Below are 18,342 nucleotides of genomic sequence, written 5' to 3' on the forward strand. Positions count from 1 at the left end.
AGAGAAAGATTAGTATCAATAGGCAAAAGAAGAATAATTTCATAGACACTAGTTTAATATTCATCTATTTCTTCATGTACATCATTATTATTCATTCTTATATAACACACGAATGTCCACAAGAATGTCATTGTGTTATAACATTGAAAGAAAAAATATTTTAAAATGTTGAATATTGACAATAATTGGTATAAATGTTTTTTGAATTGTGAGTTTTTTTAATTGTAAATGAAATTTATGTTCTTGTCATGGGTCGTCTTCATTTGATTCTTGTACCAGTTAATCAGGCTCATTATCCTGTCATCAAACATCGTTCTCAAGAACTTTCATCTCAAGGTCAAACATTTCTTTCGAAATAATTGATGTGGTCATGACGTCTCTACATTTTTTAAGCAGTTGATGGTGTGACACATTGTATGAGACTCAACATAAGATATCTCAAAATAATAATAAAATTCTTAGTTGGGGGTTGAAATTCATTGTAGTCCATCTTCTTTGTTCATGTTTTGTGTTGTGTATAACAGGTATTTTCTTCATAAGCAGTTTCAGGGTCTTTTTACTAAAGCTGCAAAACTGGACATTCCTTCTCTACGAGCATACAAACAACGCATAGAAGAATGCGAGAAAAAAGTGGGACTTTTTCCTAATGTCCCTTTAAACTCTCTTGATCAGGAGTTTTTGTCATAGTTTATGACATTCCCTTCTTCATTATTGTTGTATGAACATTTTTTTATAAGAATGGACATGAAATCACTCATCATTTATTATCATCCTGAACTAGGGTATCTTATGAAATGTCAAAAACTGGACTTTTTGCTAGGGGAGGAATTTTGAAGAATGGGTGGTGACACGATAGAGGTATAGATCAGAACTATCTTTTGGCATGATAATCTAATCTAAAACAAATAAAAACGAAACATGTTAAAAATAAAACTCAACATTTTATCACTCTAGTCAGGGCACAAAATACTTTTCTTTCTTCATCTCCTTTATAAATATTCCAATCAAGAAAATTAATCAATTAAGGCCCCAAAAAATGTATTAAGAAGGAATTCCACATTCGAATGCAAAGAATGGATTGGAAGAAAGAAGTTTATGTTCCATCTGGCTCATAGGCTGTATAACGAGGCTCATTTTTTCCCATTTAATTATGAACATGAAAATGATTTAATAGAAAGTGGCTTAAGTAGGCTCACCAATGAATGTTGCTGGAGTAACAAAGTTTTTCATAAAATGGTTTTGACAAGGAACATTTCAGGTAGTGATTCATCTAAACATAATGGTAAACCACATGTTCAACACAGCATCATCATCATCATCAAAATTCAGACCAATACAGGAAACCCATCATCGCAACATCAAGGTATTGACTTCCAAAACTGTTCCAAACTTTGGATTAAATAATTCAACACATCACTATTATGCAGGAGCCAATATTCATTTAAGCAGTTTTTTTCGTAAAATGGTTTAAAAAAAAACTTTCAAACATTGATTGATCTAATAATAATAATAAAATCAACATCCAATGCTTGATCATCAAAATTCAGATCAAAAGAGTAAATCCACTATTGGTTTCCAAAACTAGAAGACTAACTCTGGTTTTGATTTTTAATGCAACATGATCTTTCTTCTGTTGAAAGAAAGATCTCCCTTACTATTGATTTCCAAAACTAGAAGGCTAACTTTGGTTTTGATTTTTAATGCAACATGATCTTTCTTCTGTTGAAAGAAAGATCTCCCTTACTATTGATTTCCAAAACTAGAAGGCTAACTCTAGTTTTGATTTTTAATGCAACATGATCTTTCTTCTTTTGAAAGAATGATCTCCCTTACTATTGATTTCCAAAACTAGAAGACTAACTCTGGTTTTGATTTTTAATGCAACATGATCTTTCTTCTGTTAAATACTGTTATGTACACGGGCGCAAATAAATAATGTCATAGGATTGATGCGTAATTATTGGAGTAGTAGTGAAAATCAAGACAGTGGTGAAAATTCAAAGTGCGAAGACTGCTTCGATTCCTTGTCGGATCGGGGAAGCTTGTTTGATCTGCCGACGAGGCCTGTTCTTGCTGTTCTTCAGGTTGTCGGGGAGCTTCTTTGATCTGCGGCGGAAGCCGCCATGTTCAAATTTCTCAAAGGAGTGGTCGCCGGATCTGGTTCGGGCATCAAAGATCTCCCTTACAATGTCGGCGAGCCCTATTCCACTGCCTGGGGCTCTTGGACACACTTCCGCGGCACCTCCAAGGTTCACACGGGAAAAAAATTCCGTCTTTTCTCTGTCTTGATCGATATCGATTGACGTCGGGAAGACGGGTTCTCTGGAGGATTGATCTGGGGTCTTAATTTTAAGATTTACAAACGCAAACTCTTGTTTCTCTGAATTCTGCCGTTCAGGTCGTCAAAATATGGTGTTAAGCTGGAGAATGTGCTTTCTTTATTGAAGGTTTCTGTTTCGATTGCAGTTAGGAGGATGGGTTCGCTGAAAGATTGATGTTGGATCTTAATTTTAAGATTTACGAACACAAACTCTTATTTTCTCTGAATTCTGGCGTTCGAGTCATCAGAAGGGCGTGTTAAGCTTGAGACTGTGCTTTCTTTGTTGAAGATTTCTATTTCGATTGCGGTTAGGAAGTTGGGATCGCTGAAGGATTGATGCGGGGTCTTAATTTTTAGATTTAAGAATTCGAACTCTTGTTTTTTTCTGAATTCTTGCGTTCAATTTATCAAAAGCTCATGTTAAGCTGGAGAATGTGATTTCTTTATTGAATATTTCTATTTCAATTGCCGCAAGGAAGAAGGGTTCTCTGAGGGATTTATATGGAGTCTTAATTTTAAGATTTAAAAACTCAAACTCTTGTTTTTTTTCTGAATTCTGGAGTTCAAGTCACCAAAAGGGCATGGTTAGCTAGTGAATGTCATTTTTGTATTGAAGATTTCTATTTCGGTTGTGGTTGATGAAAACTGGTTCGCTGAAGGATTGATGTGGGATCTCAATTTTAAGATTTACGAACCCAAACTCTTGTTTTCTCTGAATTCTGGCGTTCTAGACATCAAAAACCCGGGTTAGCTTGAGAATGTGCTTTCTTGATTGAAGATTTCTGTTTTGCTTTGGGAAATTAATCACAGGGCTTCATCATTAATCACGAGCCATGAGCAATTGCTTAGATTTTAGTAGTCTTTGTAATCGGTGAGGTTGTAGAAGAAAAAATATGGGATATCGCTGGCTCTAAGTTTCATGTTTTCTCATTTGCTTTATTTAAAATATTGATTTTAGATTTCAATGGTTTTATTGAAAATATTCAAAGTATGGGATGTTCTTTTTTATGCGTTCATTCAAATGGTATTTTGTAAAAAAAATGTGCATTATTGCCTTGATAGTAGCAGTCTGGTGCCAAGAAATTTCTTGGGATGTAAGATTACGCGTCAAAAATTTATTTCTTAAAAAAGTAAAAAACTTGGATTATTATGTCCTAACCTGAGGGACGATAGTGGACTTATTAAATAATCACATCATGTTTTCGACATTTTCTGCTATCTTAGTTTGGGTTTTGTGCTGGACTAAGTTTGTGGAGATGTCTTTATCTCCTCCTTTGAAAAGCTCATGCAAATATTTTCTTTTCCTTCACCAGGATGATGGATCCCCAGTGTCCATATTTTCGCTTTCAGGAAGCAGCGCTCAAGATGGGCACATAATTGCTGGTCGTAATGGTGTGAAGCGTCTTCGAACTGTAAGTTTCCGATTGTTTCTTTTTTATTATTAAACGGTTTCCTGGTAATTCATTGATTTTAATTTTAATGAATTTATTGTTTAAATTGTTGGTTTTGTTGGTAGGATAATTTTTTTCCAGAGTTTCATTCTACATATTTTATACTTTTGAAATCGGTTCTTGAAATATTTAAAAAACAGGTGCTTTAGTTTACTGTTTTTTTATGTTAAACATATAACAGATTACCGAAAATTGCAATGTAATCAATTTCTACTTAAAAAATGTGCCGACTGTAAAAATCTGATTTGTTACCAATTTCACATAATTTAATACGCTGTATCCACTCCTTTATGGGAATTATTCACTTTTTCTGACCTCAGCTTAAGTGACATTGGCTTGTGGTTTTTCTTTTCAGGTCCGTCATCCAAATATACTATCTTTTCTCCACAGCACTGAGGTTGAAGCTGACACTGCTAATGGTAAGCATGTAATATACATTGTGACTGAACCGGTGATCCCGCTTTCGGAAAAGATTAAGGAGTTAGGTTTACAAGGTTCAAAAAGGTATGCGGACTGACCTATAATTATACAATGCAATCTAGTTTATCATTCTTTTAAAGAATACCTCTGGCTGCCACGTTTGTTAGCTCATTAAAATCTTTTGGGATATTATTCCATGCCTTGTTCCATTTCTTGGAAAGAGTAGAGTAGATCTTTGTGCCATCGATAGAAAGGTGTGTACCTTCTCTAGTCGACCATTGATGTGTACCTCTTAAGTGGTTTTAGGTACTCTACATGAATTTGCAAGCCTAAACAACAAAACATACTAAACAATGTTAGCATGTGATGTTTTATTTGTTATGTTTGCATATTTTTTGTATTTTCCCATAAGCTATATCCTTTTTTTATCTCATGTGTAGTAAGTGAGCTCACGTGTTCTTTGCCGGATTACATAAGCGACTGTCAGGCTCGGCCTAACTTAAATGGTTCCCATTTTAAACGGATGATGTCTGGTGTTGAATATGTTGCTTTCTTTTGAGTTCAACCCTAAGGGACGTGAGGAGTTCTGCCAAAAAATAATGAAAAAATAGCAATATAATTAGAAACGCATCAAAAACAAACTCAATGTATCAGAATATGCATTTCACATAATCCCCTCTCAACGCCATTTGTTTCTGAATTAGAGATGTCACAGGGAACATATCGGATTCGTTCACGTCTTGAAAAATTTGTTAAACTGAGGTCCAGAAGCATGAGGCTAATTCCGATTTATTCTTTCAATAAATGGAAATGTATCATTGGTGCACTTTTTTTATCGCTGTGCATTTTATTCTTTTCGAGTGGTAAATTTTGCTGCTTTTGGAATGCACATAAAATATGTATCGTTGTGGGTCCTTTATGGCCGTGGATATTTCTACAGGAATAATTGTTTATTTATTTATATGGACAGTTTGTGCTGTTTTATCCTCTAATTGGGCAGTGGGATTAACCTTTATGATGTAATGCAGCTTTAGTTCATTTCCTGTTTCTTAGTAGCATTCTATTTATGGAAATTTCAGGGAAGAATATTATGCTTGGGGGCTTCACCAGATATCGAAAGCTGTTAGCTTTCTAAACAACGACTGTAAACTTGTACGCTTTTCTTCCTTAATATTCATCTGAGTGTGCGGCTAGCGGGTCACTGTGTCACCCTAGTTCTTTTCCCTGATTTTGCTCTGTCGCTTTTTTTTATTTTAATTAATGCTCTGTCGCTTTGATATGCCTTTTTTAAAAATATAACCTTTTCTTCTTCCTTTTCCTGAATTTTTATGAAGACTTTTATTCAAAATAGAAGGCCGTTTGCGGATATAGGTGGCTTCATAGGCTAATATACATCTTTTGGATATGAGTTGGAAATTGTTAAAAAACAAGTTATCTATCTCATGTCTTGCATAGCGTCATTCATTTACTGTTCCAACATTTTGGAGAGAAGAGTTGGTACTCAGATCCTCTGTAATTGGTTAACAACTCAAATAAGTCGTTTTCTACTCAACATGTTATTTAAGCTTTGTTTTCTGTACCATATTGCATTTTCTCATCAGCACGTGTGATTTTGTTTGCTTTTCTTTTGTTTTCGCATAAAGTTTTAATGACATGCCCAGAGGATTAGGATGTTGTATTACTGTTCTGGTTAAATACACTTCCTTTTCTGAGAATCTAAATAAGGTATGCCATGCTGCCTCATGTACTGCATAAATTTGATAAAAAATCAAGGAATTAGACTCATGTATTCTTTCTAGTGTGAATGCTCTGGTTCCCTGAAGAGTCGGTGGACAATTATCTCTTTTCATTTTATTTTTATCATTCTCAATATTTTATCTCCCTTGGCAGCTCGTTTGCAGAAACTATAAGATGTACCAAAAAATCCAAATATTAGATGCAGATTTTCCTTTTAATTGCTTCTATTTTTTCGTAGATTCACGGAAATGTATGCTTGACTAGCGTTGTTGTCACTCAAACTTTGGACTGGAAGCTGCACGCATTTGATGTTCTTTCAGAATTTGAAGTGAACAGCGAAGCTGGTGCTTCTGCAATGCTTGTAAGATTACAATTTTTACTTAAAATTCCTATTTGAGCTTCAGCCTTGAGTGTACAGTGGATATGGTTTCCCTTTATTAAACTCCCGACTCAGCTGAATTTTTGTTTTCATTGAGTATTGAGCAAATTTTCTTCAAAGGGTATGCACTGATTTTGGTTATTTCTCATTGCTCATTCTAAAAGGGGCCAGTCAGTAGGATGAAATGGTTCGGTTCAATATTGTTGTGAGAAAGATGTTTTGGTAGTCATTATTGAAGAATCCTCAAGGGAGAGAAATCTCTGAGGAGAGAGAAAGTGTAGAAGAAAACAAAACTCCTTATTTTAGGGTTCTCTTCAAGAAGGTACATATAGAGGGAATAACGGAAGAGAGAGAAAAAGAGAAAATAAACATATTGAGAGAGAAAAAGAAAATAAGAAAAAATAAGAAACATATAGAGTATTGGGACGGGGCTTGGGTCCCAACCCTCTCTGAGACATTATCAGACCTTCGGTTTGAGGAGTTGTTGGAAATGCAGGGGATCCTCCTACCTCTCAGCCCATCAGCAGATTATCGGGACGGATGGATATGGCAGGGGCCACCTTTCTCGGTGAAGGATGCATACTTGAAGATTTGAGGGGTGGCGAGAGATGACCCAGAAGTCAGTCAGGCATGTCACATAATGCTGAAACTAAAGATTCCTCTTAAAGTGAGAATTTTCGGCTGGTTGTTGAGGAGATGGAAAATCATCACACGGGTCTATCGGCGGAGGTGGGCACCAGCGGAGCCCGTCGACTGCCCCTTGTGCGCTGGGGGCGAGGAAGACTGCTCACACCTTTTCTTCACATGTCACCTCGCTCAAGGAGTATGGGCCTTGCAGCAGATTTCAGGGGTGAATATCTCCTCAGACGACGATTTTTGGGCATCAGTCACGACAGGTGGATACCGGAGCAGAATGGAGTGGGGGAGAATTCTTGCAATACTGTTGGCGGTATGGTTGCACAGAAATGAAGCGGTGTTCAAGGGAGGAAAGGCTTCAGTCGGGAGTGTCATATTTGACGTTGAGGCACTAATATCTTTTTGGGGGGGAGGGGGATAAAAGTAGGATGTGCGGTCACATCTGTAAATGATGTGTACATGGCTTTGTTTTTTTAATAGTATCAGGTGGGCCAAAGGTTCGGGTGGTCTGTCCTATTTTCTTCAAAAAAAGGGAAACATATAGAGTATTCAACAATTATTTTTGGCAGAGCATGCACCATAATGAGGTTTTGTTAAAGGGTCAGCCTGCCTTGACGGACAGCATCCTTCATGAGGTGGAGAGGTAGAAAACTTTGTTTCATACTGGTTTAGAAGGGAGTGAGGAGGGGGGTATTATGGTCGTTCATGTATTTAAAGTTCATATATATTAATAGCCTTGGGTTGATCACTGATTTGGGGGGATATTCCTTGTTTTCTTTGAAAAAATATTTTTGGCAGAATCTAGCTTCTTATTTTAAGTTGAGGCTAGCAGTAAGATAATTTCAGACGATCTTTTGATGACAACTTGTCAGTTACGATTCTTGGTTAAAACCTCTCCCTTCATCATTGTTTCCTATCTTATAAATGCAAATTAAACTTGATTAAAAACTGCACAATGTGAAGTGATGTTGTTTGTTCTTTTTGCATTTTAGCGCTCATGGTTTTTCTGTGTTGAAAGCTATAGCTAATTTTTTTATTGTCAATCTGTGTTTCTAGATGAATTGACTTCGTGTGTGCTCTTTCCCTTATCTCATACAGCAATTCGAGTGGCTGATTGGATCACAATATAAGCCCATGGAGTTGTTGAAGTCTGACTGGCAGACAATTAGAAAATCCCCTCCTTGGGCGATTGACTCATGGGGGTTAGGTCAGTTTCTGTTTGTTTTTGTTTCTTGGTTATCATGTTAGCACTTTAAATACAATGTCTTATAGTTCAATGTCAAAAAAATAAAAATACAATGTCTTATTTTACGCTTAGATTTCTTTGATGCAAATATCGATATACCAAATGTTGGCTTATTGTGCGCTACTGTTCTTTCTCTCATATGCGCAGCACAATGAATCTTGTTGTTAACTGTCCAACCATTACGCAGTTTAATGTCCCTTCTCTCTTTGAGTACTTCCTGATGGTGCATGGGTGTTGGAGAACCTGTAGATTACCATTTGCTTGCTTGGAAAAGCTGCTTTGAATTGTTTTAAGGCGAGTGAAATGTTGAAGGGATTCAATTATGAGATAATTCCTATTAAAGCAAGAGATATGAAATAAAATGAGTACGCATACTGCTGACACGTATGTTTTTCTTTATGGACTTTCTGTGCTGTCATGGGCACTGATAATTCATCATTTCTGACTCATATTTTTTTATTGCTGGACACTCTTGTCGTGGCCTCGAACAATTCATCGCTTATGACTTGTATTTTTCTTTTTTGGAAATTCTACTTAGTCATAAGCACTTACAATTCATCAGATTCCCTAGTTTATTGATATATTATTTGTTCTGCCAGCGCAGATAACTGTATTCATGAATTAGTTTCATTTTTTCTGCTTAGCTCTGGGATTATAACAAATGAAGGCCTTTTTTTTTTGAATTGGCATTAGGAAGTTTGACCAGTAAGGGAAATACTACATGAACAAATGACCAAAATGCCCCTAATGGATAGAGTGCCAAAGACCTTTGGGATATGAGATGGGTGTCTAGGAGATGTCATCAGTTCAATATCAAGTCATTGGATGGGGATCCTCGTTAGTATAGTGTTTCCGCTGAGCTCTACAGAGTAGTACCCAGTGAGCCCTACAGAAAGTTTTACCTATATTGTGTGATATGTCGGGCATCCTTGACCACCCGCATTTTCCTCTCCTCTTATCTCTTCTTTCTAGCCACAGTAATCATCCTCTTCCATTTAGCCTCTACTTGGGTGTCAGGAAAATATCTGGAAACTTTTACGTCCTTTTTCTTCTCTCTGCATTATCAGATTATTGAAATATTTCTTACCACTATGTCCTTATAGAGTCTGATAATATTTGAATCTTTAATCAGGGGATGGTATGATTCTTAGGAGGATAAACTGGGGATTATTTCATATATTTTTGGCTAATTTGTGCAGTATGTTCAAAGAATACAAATTCTTATCAATGCTGTTCATTTTCCCAGGTTGCTTAATTTATGAAATTTTTTCTGGCTTGAAGTTGGCTAAAACTGAGGATTTGCGGGACACCTCTGCCATACCAAAGGTTGATTATTGTTCTTTTTCCTTTTTCTCCATCTTAATGTGGTAGGATGGCAAACCAAATATTGTCATATAAATCCCGTCAATCAGCCTACTAGGCATGATTATGTCAATCAGCCTAGTAGCTTCTATGTAACTTTCATAATTGATTTGAGGGAGAAACTTCTTGAAAAAGCTTTCCCCATTTTATCTCCAGTGCTAATAGGTGTTTTCCTTTTTTTCTTGATTTACATTTTTTCTCACTGGTTTTGTCATGTCTATCGTTGATTTTCCCCCACATTCTTGTAGTCTTTGCTTCCAGATTATCAAAGGCTCTTGAGCTCTAATCCTTCAAGAAGGTTGAACCCTGCCAAGCTCATAGATAATGGTGGTAAGTTCGTCTGAGTGGCTCTCATAGATGAATTTTTATGAGTAATTGATTTGGACTTGAAATGATATTCTATGTCTTATTATGCTGCTTCTTTGTTTCTTTGTTTTATTTCAAAAAAAAAAGTAAATTGAAATGAGATCTTCATTCTATATCTTTGGGTGGCATGGAGAAATTGAAGTGGTCGGTGTCAGCCGGAACATTCTTTCTTTTATTCATTTCTATTTCTGGTACTTTCTTGTACTGGGCCTTCTACTATTAGCCAATGTAGATGTACAACTTGGCATCTATATAAGCCAAGGAACCCCATAGAGAATAGACATCAAGTTAGTTGTTCATTTTCTTGGATCTCGTTTCTCCTCTCCTCTCTTCCCTTCCCTACAGTGTCATAGAGAAATTGTGGAGAAGAGAGAAGAGGGAATTCAAGGTACATTGTTAAACAGTCAGCATAGCTTTTTTCGTTGTCCTCTTATTTTTTTGGGAATTTAGCACCCTGCAGGCTAGAACTTTCAAAGTTTGGCAGATACATGCCAAACTTTGAATTTGACATCCTACAGTCCAGATATTTTTAAACTGCCAGATCTAGGACGCCTACCCTTACGTGGACACCGCCTGCCTGCCAGGTGGAATCCGGAGAGTCCACGTAAGACGGGATTCCACCTGGAAGCCAGGCGGTGTCCACGTCAGATACCCGATTTCTTACGGGGATCGAAGGGAGAAGGGAGAAGGGAAAGGGGAAGGGGAAAGGCCTCCGGCAGGGAAGATTTCTGAGGCTCGCCGGAGGCCTTCCCGGAGACGTCCCACACCAGGCCTCCGGAAAGGCCTCCGGCGACCTGGGAGGGCCTCCGGCACCAGGCCTCCGGGGGGCCGTAGGAGGCCTTCACGATTCCTCCGGCAGATCTTTCTCCGGAGGAGGCCGGCGCATGAAACCCGTCGTTGGCTGAGCCTTGCTGTGAATAGGGAAGCAGTCGGTGTCTTTTACTTAGATTCTGTAGGTGTAGTCGGGAGTCGGCAATGGGCAAGGACCCTCTCTCGCCTTGCCCTCGATCTTTGAAGAGTGGAAGCGGCGGAGATTAGAGCGGATAGTTGCTCGTTGCAGTCTGTTACCTCGTTTTATTTTTTTTCACTGGTTGGCGAGGAACCTACCAAAGGATGTAAAGAGCTCGTTGTCTTGATAAAAGATGAGTTTTTTTTGTGCATTAGCATGAACTGCCCGACACTCTCCCTTCTCCGGAGAAAGATCTGCCGGAGGAATCGTGAAGGCCTCCTACGGCCCCCCGGAGGCCTGGTGCCGGAGGCCCTCCCAGGTCGCCGGAGGCCTTTCCGGAGGCCTGGTGTGGGACGTCTCCGGGAAGGCCTCCGGCGAGCCTCAGAAATCTTCCCCGCCGGAGGCCTTTCCCCTTCCCCTTTCCCTTCTCCCTTCTCCCTTCGATCCCCGTAAGAAATCGGGTATCTGACGTGGACACCGCCTGGCTTCCAGGTGGAATCCCGTCTTACGTGGACTCTCCGGATTCCACCTGGCAGGCAGGCGGTGTCCACGTAAGGGTAGGCGTCCTAGATCTGGCAGTTTAAAAAAATCTGGACTGTAGGATGGCAAATTCAAAGTTTGTCATGGATCTGCCAATTTTTGAAAGTTCTAGCCTGCAGGGTGTTAAATTCCCTATTTTTTTCTAATGCACAATTAGTTTAAATGATAATACAATAAGTGGAAAATGAAAATGTCAAAATGGAAAATGGAAACGTGGGAAAAATGGACGAGAGGTACATAGAGAAGGGTGTATCTCATACTTGTTTGATTTTTTTGACTCATATTTTGTGTCATAAATAAAAGTTAGGCAGCTATCTTCACAAATTTATGAGATACAATTGATGTCGTAGGGATCTTGATCCTAACAGGAAAGAGGGGAGAGAGATCGAGAGATGGAGAGACCAAGGAAGAGAAGATCATGATCAAGAAGTGAAAGATTCAATGAGGGAGAAAAAACTACAGAATCAAGAGCTAAAGAGTGGAGATGCAAGAGTATAACCAATTGGATTCTCCTATTCGCTAAGGTCCTTGGACCCATGAACCCTTGAGAGAGCACTATCGATTCACTACTCAACTGAGAGAATTCCGTTTCTTCCTCAGTTTTATCACTTATTCATAGAGAATGCACAAACTCAAGGCCAAAGGACTAAATGATCTCTTAACACCGCTATTTCTAAAGTAAGACATTTATTTTTCGGTCGAATTAAAAGTAAAAGCAAGCGGAAATTACTTTAAACTAACTCTCATTATTAACTAACCTTCCAGTGGCATTGTTATCATCCTCGATTTCTTTTGCCAGTTTTATGGCCCAATATTTTATTCATTCTATCTTGTGCAATATTAACTGCCAAAGTTACAGAGATTACAGTATCATTTTATGTGTTTTTTTCTGAAAGTTTTGTAATGCTTTGCAAAAGCATCTGCGACCTATTTTCCTGATTAGATGTTTGACTGATTGCCAGAATACTTTCATAATAAGCTGGTGGAAACTATTCAGTTCATGGAAATTCTTAATCTAAAAGATAGCGTGGAGAAAGATTCCTTCTTTCGCAAGCTTCCTAACTTAGCGGAACAGCTTCCCCGACAAATTGTCTTGAAAAAGGTAATTTGTGAATCTCATCCTCCAGGCATTTGTAAATCCTGATGGAGGAAATGACTTTCTTGTACTTTTGCAGTTGCTACCACTTTTATCGTCGGCTCTCGAGTTTGGTTCGGCTACAGCATCAGCTTTAGCACCTGTTTTGAAAATGGGCTCATGGCTTCCCTCTGATGAATTCAATGGCAAGGTAGTCCATACTTCTTCAGTAACTGCTAACCCCCCTCGTCTGATTTTTATTTCCTGATAGAAACCTTGGGTAAATCTCCATTGGGCAATGAACTTGGAAGGATAAAGAGAAAAAAAAAGGATAGATGGAAAAAACGCTGGTTACAAGCCCAGGTGGGTGCCTTGAACCCCTCTGGGAGGATCTCCTAGCGAATTCAACTTCTTGTCTGCCTTCCGCAGGGAAGGGTGTCATCTATTTTAAGTGAAACTAATCTAAGGCAAATGACAAGTGCCCTTCACAGGGGTTGAAGATTCTCAAAGTTCTCTTTTCTGCCCTTTAGTTTCCTTGGTTCACCATATTCATTTGTCTTCTGCACACAGGTTCTTCCCACAGTTGTGAAGCTTTTTGCATCCAATGATCGTGCTATTCGGGTTGGACTTCTTCAACATTTAGATCAGTTTGGGGAGTCATTGTCGGCGCAGATTGTTGATGAGCAAGTGAGCGATGTGTTCTTGAATCTAATTCAGGCGTTCAATTTTGGTCTTTGATTGATACTTGAAAAACATGATTGCTAATGTTTCTTCATTTTTGGATCATTAGGTTTTCTCTCATGTTGCTACTGGCTTCTCTGACACGTCAGCTTTTCTACGTGAGCTCACGTTGAAATCCATGCTTATCTTGGCACCAAAGGTACAAGACATTGTTCGCCTTGCACTGTAGAGTTTTCTTTCTTTCTTCTCTTCATCTTCTCATTTAGTCTCTGCATGATTCCTCGAAAGAAGTAAACTAGTTTAAATTTCCTGAGCTTTTTATACAAATTAAGTTACAACTAAGGCATTGATGTGTATTTTAAGCTGAAGATAACCTGAGAGTGATGATTTAACTAAGCTTTTATATTTTGGTGAATGTCATGCAGTTATCACAGCGGACTCTAACGGGATCTTTACTGAAGTACCTTTCCAAGTTGCAGGTCCGCATTCATTGTTTATTTTATTTGTAGTATCCTGATCGTAGATTAGTGTTGATTCTTCAATAATGTCTCACAGGTGGACGAAGAGCCAGCAATCCGGACAAACACGACAATCCTCCTTAGTAACATTGCCAGCTACCTTAATGAGGGGGTTAGTGTGCTCTTCAAGAAAATATTCTGTTTTCCATTGATTGATCCAATAATCTCAAATTCGTGCCATCAACATAAATGAATTAAACTCAAGGTCAATTGTTCAAAGCTTGTTGACAAAACTAATTGTGGGTTTTTTCTTGATATTCAGACAAGAAAGAGGGTTTTGATAAATGCATTTACCATTCGTGCATTGCGAGATACCTTCTCTCCGGCCCGCGCAGCAGGTATGTTGGAATCTCCCTCTCGTCCATTTATTCTTCTTCATTGCTTTACTTTGTTCTTCTAAATCTTATATCAATTTGTATGACCATCAAGGAACCTCTTTTCTGAATTCTTCTACTCGAGGATAAATCGATTTATTATTTTTTACTTCTCACTATTTGATCACTTTAATCAGTTCCAAACATTTTTCTTGCTTTTCTGAATTGATTCGTTTTTCTTCTGCCACTTAAGATAATACTTCTTTATTTAAGCAATATTTTTTAATTAATGAGTTTAGGTCATCGAAGGATATATCTGTAAATATTTCAGATTCTTTATCCACCTCTTGTGTCGATTTGTTTTAGCAGATTCCTTATTCCTTATAATTTTTGCAGGAGTCATGGCTTTGACTGCCACTGCTTCGTATTATGATATGACTGAAATTGCTACGCGCATCTTACCCAGTATTGTTGTGCTAATAATTGATCCGGACAGGTTAAATAAGGAGAATATTTGGTTTATTAGGTTGCACAAATTTTCTTTATTTATCTTTGGGCTAGTTGTGGCTCACGAACCTTTCCTCTGTATTCAGTGATGTAAGAACTAAAGCGCTTCAGGCCATTGATCAGTTTCTACAGATATCAAAACAGTATCATGAGAAGGTACTATTCTCACACCACATTTAAGTGATGAAACTGAAAGAAATGTTGGAGAACGAAAACATGTAATTCATATGAATTTAATTTTCAAAAATATTTTTTATTTTTTAAAAAATCAGAATTTAATTTTTCAATCGGTGATCATAAAAAGTTAACTTTTAAGGATTCCTTAATTTTGCTTATCGTTTTCCTTTTGTATTTTTTTATCGAATGAGAATTATTACAATCACAACCAAAATTTCTTTTGTTCTATGAAAATGAGAATGATAATGTTCTTTATTGATATTTAATTATAATCATCTTGCTGTGGTCCCTTTGCTCTTGCAATCCTGACGCAGATGAATTCTGGAGACTCGCATGAAACTTCTGCGGTAGAGAACACGCTAATTCCTGTGAACACTAGTCTCTTGGGGTGAGCATTGACATTGATGAATAGAAGATAGTTTTTCCTTTTTACCTTCTATAATCCGCGTCTAAGCATTTTTGTTGAATAAAATATATTTTTTCTTGTTACCCCCAATCTGCTGCAGCCAAGAATTTATTTTGTTAAGTCAACTGTCTGACAAGTGCTGTATTTGAAATTACAGATGGGCCATGAGCTCATTTACTGCAAAAGGAAAAACCCCCGAGCATGGAGTGGCCACCTCCATCAAGTCTGAGACCCCGGTGGCTCCTGCCGGCTCCAACACTGGCTCAGGTACTCCTCTTGTTTTCTCCAATGTTTCCTCAAAATTTAAATTTTCTGCGATTCTTCCCCCCCAAAAAACAGTTATGTTATTTTTTCTTGAAATCTCCTCGCCATCAGTCATTTAAATAAGGAGTCAACTGTTAATTGTTGATGTGTCTCTTCCAATTCATTTGGTCGACCAATAACCTGCATGGTGGTACAATCCTATTACCTCACCTCCAGGAGCATATTCAGCACTTTGGTCCAGTAGGGGGCATTTTTGTCTCTTATTGCTACGGTTAGTTTTCTCTTTCCCCTTGAATGGGTATCCTCGCTTCAAGAGAGTAGTCAAGAATGAAGAAAGAAATCTTAGCTTGTCTCAACATATCCTTGGCCTCTCTGTCTTTTATTCCCCTTCCCTTTTATCCTTCAGCAATTCTCTTTCCTCCCTGTGGTTGCCTCACTGGATCCTCCGCTAGCTCATCCCATGACTCATTCCTACTCCTCTGCAATTCCCTTCCCCTGTGATTGTCAATCCCTCATTGCATCTCCTGGCTGCTTATTCCCGGTCGATCCCTGCCTCCTTCATTTTGACCCCTCATTTAACCCTTTCCTCGATAGGAACCCAAATCAGGGCTCTTATCATTTGGTGTCAGAGTCTGGTTCCTATCACACTGACTTTATCACAAAATTGTCCAACTTTTTCTTATCCCTGCAGCCAACAAGATTTCTGACTTGACTGATCATCCGGCTCCACCGTCTCCGACTTCAACTGACGGCTGGGCGGATGCTGAACAAGCTGCCTTCGACGAGGACCATAGAAATAAGGAAGAAGAAGGATGGGATGATGTTGAACCCCTTGAAGACTTCAAGCCGCCTTCTGCTCCCTCAGCCATAATTCAAGCTGCCCAGAAGAGGCCAGTGGTCAACTCAGGTCAACTCAGCCCTTTACAGAAAGTCCAGGGACATCTTATCCTCCCCAGAAGTCATCCATTTTTGGAAAGTAATCTTCAGTTTGATAATCATTTCAGCAGCGAGTTCTGCACGGGCGAAACCAAGGAAGTCAACATCGTCAACACCGGAGGAAGATGACGACCTCTGGGGATCTGCGCCTGTGCCGCCAGTCAAACTGGTGGCTAAATCAACTGAAGATGATCCATGGGCTTCAATTGCAGTGCCGGCGCCAAAAACATCGTCAAAGCCATTAACTGGGCCACGGTCTTCGGTCTCTGCTGCTTCTGTCGATGAGAGTGACCCATGGGCTGCCATTGCAGCAGCGCCGCCGACGACTAGAGTCAAACCTTTGGCCCTTGGAAGAGGGGCCAAGACAAAGGCAGCAGCGCCCACAAAGTTGGGTGCCCAACGAATTGAGAGGAACTCCGGGCATTGAAGGAAGCACGCTGTGTGCCCAGCAAACTGGTCATCGAGGTTCACCTTCTACTGTAAAATTCTTTCATTGATATTTGGAAATAATGATAAAGCCTTCAATCTGTCACATATTCTTAGATACTCTGATCAGATTTTTTCCTCTAATTTCATATATGTTATCCCTTTTTGACATCCCACTATGAAGAAACATGGTCTGGATCCATCAATGAACTGGAATATTCCCCCCATTGTACCAGTTTTCAGCTATAGTGCATGGTATGAATAGAAAAAAGGGAGAAAAATAGAAGAGGGCCTTCAAAAACAGGAAATGATATTTCATTGGTTTCTCTCTTGATATTTCAGTTTCTCTCTTGTCTATGTGTGGCTGGGAAGTACAATCTTTTGAATATGTTATTCTTTTTGGTAATAGTTGCTAGTGATCCTTTCACATCACAAAAACTGTCACTGAAATTGTAATTACCACATAATCAAAGTGATTCTAGAGATTACTAGGAAATTGTGGTTCACTCCCAAAAATATTTAATGCAGTAGGGTTGATTTGAGATGAAAAAAATTAGGTATATCCTTGGTGTCTTACCTGTGATACAACCTTTTCTTGCAAAGCTGAACTATAAAGCTGTTCAAACTTTCTAACTGTGCAAAATCACAACCTTGACTTTAAAAAGATCCAGTTTTCCAGTTTAAGAGTTTGTGTGCTTCTAGATGCCATTCACAACCTCAGTAAAGAATAACTCATCACTGCTTATGCCCCAGAAACTGTGTGCCATTAATCGCCAACTTTCCAAAATAGGATGGTGACAAAGAACACAATTTTAAACATGCTTTACAAATATTTTGACAACTAAATCGTACCTAACCTTGCGTAGGATTTATCTTGGCTCAAGAATTTCAAAGAAAATGGGTTTTCGATTTACTTATTCTAAAGCTGTAATAAAAAACCAATCAGATTATACCAGGTAATTTATTTATTATTCAGGGTGAAATAACCCAGAATAATTCAATTTTGGATGTAGTTTAGGTCAATTATTTATTCTCTACTAGCTCTGAATCAATCTCAAACTCAAAATTTAAAAAACAACACATCTTTGAAATTTTCAATTAATTTTTAGTTGACAGTTATAATGGAATGTATTTTAAGATTCATATATTTCATCCTTATAGTCCATTGTAATCCACATGCTTCCTTGTATGTCGCAAAGACTATTAAAACAACATTTTATTTTATGGATATTTAACATATTTACTATATGAAAAAACTATATAATGCCAATGCTAGATTTTTCACTAATTTACATTTGAAAATTGACACCCAGAACCACTTCAAGATTTCTTTTGAGTGGACAGATTGGGCAAAACAATAAGAATGATATTTAATCTTTAAAAAAGAAACCCTCAATGGAGTAATCAAAATCCATTTGTCATCTGATCAGTCAATGATTATGAGTTCAATGGCATTTGCCAAGAGGATCTCCCAGATGATTGGAGGGCGAGAAAACTAATCAAAATATAAATCAAGAGAGTGAGAGAGAGAGAATAACCCGTCCTTCCCATTTTTTATCTCCCTGATTTCAGCCCCTAATCTTCTAACTCTTATGAAATTCTAACCCTGAATGGGCTTCTCCACTTCCTGAA

The 18,342-nt window shown here is 38.2% G+C and overlaps 1 protein-coding gene across 2 annotated transcripts; it reads left to right on the plus strand.

The window, feature by feature from the left end:
• Positions 1 to 1,993: 1,993 nt before the first annotated feature.
• On the plus strand, positions 1,994 to 16,881 carry CTEXP (kinase family with ARM repeat domain-containing protein). Of its 2 annotated transcripts, none has more exons than XM_078590440.1 (21): positions 1,994 to 2,249; positions 3,634 to 3,732; positions 4,127 to 4,275; positions 5,271 to 5,343; positions 6,167 to 6,289; positions 8,042 to 8,150; positions 9,436 to 9,515; positions 9,800 to 9,881; positions 12,369 to 12,508; positions 12,582 to 12,692; positions 13,052 to 13,168; positions 13,272 to 13,361; positions 13,588 to 13,641; positions 13,718 to 13,792; positions 13,943 to 14,018; positions 14,391 to 14,490; positions 14,588 to 14,657; positions 14,993 to 15,066; positions 15,242 to 15,351; positions 16,040 to 16,255; positions 16,356 to 16,881. In XM_078590440.1, exons 1-21 carry the CDS (start codon positions 2,124 to 2,126, stop codon positions 16,709 to 16,711), a joined length of 2,430 nt encoding a protein of 809 aa, XP_078446566.1. In that variant the 5' UTR covers positions 1,994 to 2,123; the 3' UTR covers positions 16,712 to 16,881. The 2 variants fall into 2 exon arrangements, with proteins under 2 accessions (XP_078446566.1, XP_078446565.1); XM_078590439.1 differs by having other exon boundaries at positions 1,995 to 2,249; positions 16,353 to 16,881.
• Positions 16,882 to 18,342: the final 1,461 nt, after the last annotated feature.

Source organism: Wolffia australiana, chromosome 19, assembly GCF_029677425.1.
Source record: "Wolffia australiana isolate 7733 chromosome 19, ASM2967742v1".
Classification (NCBI taxonomy): Eukaryota; Viridiplantae; Streptophyta; class Magnoliopsida; order Alismatales; family Araceae; genus Wolffia; species Wolffia australiana.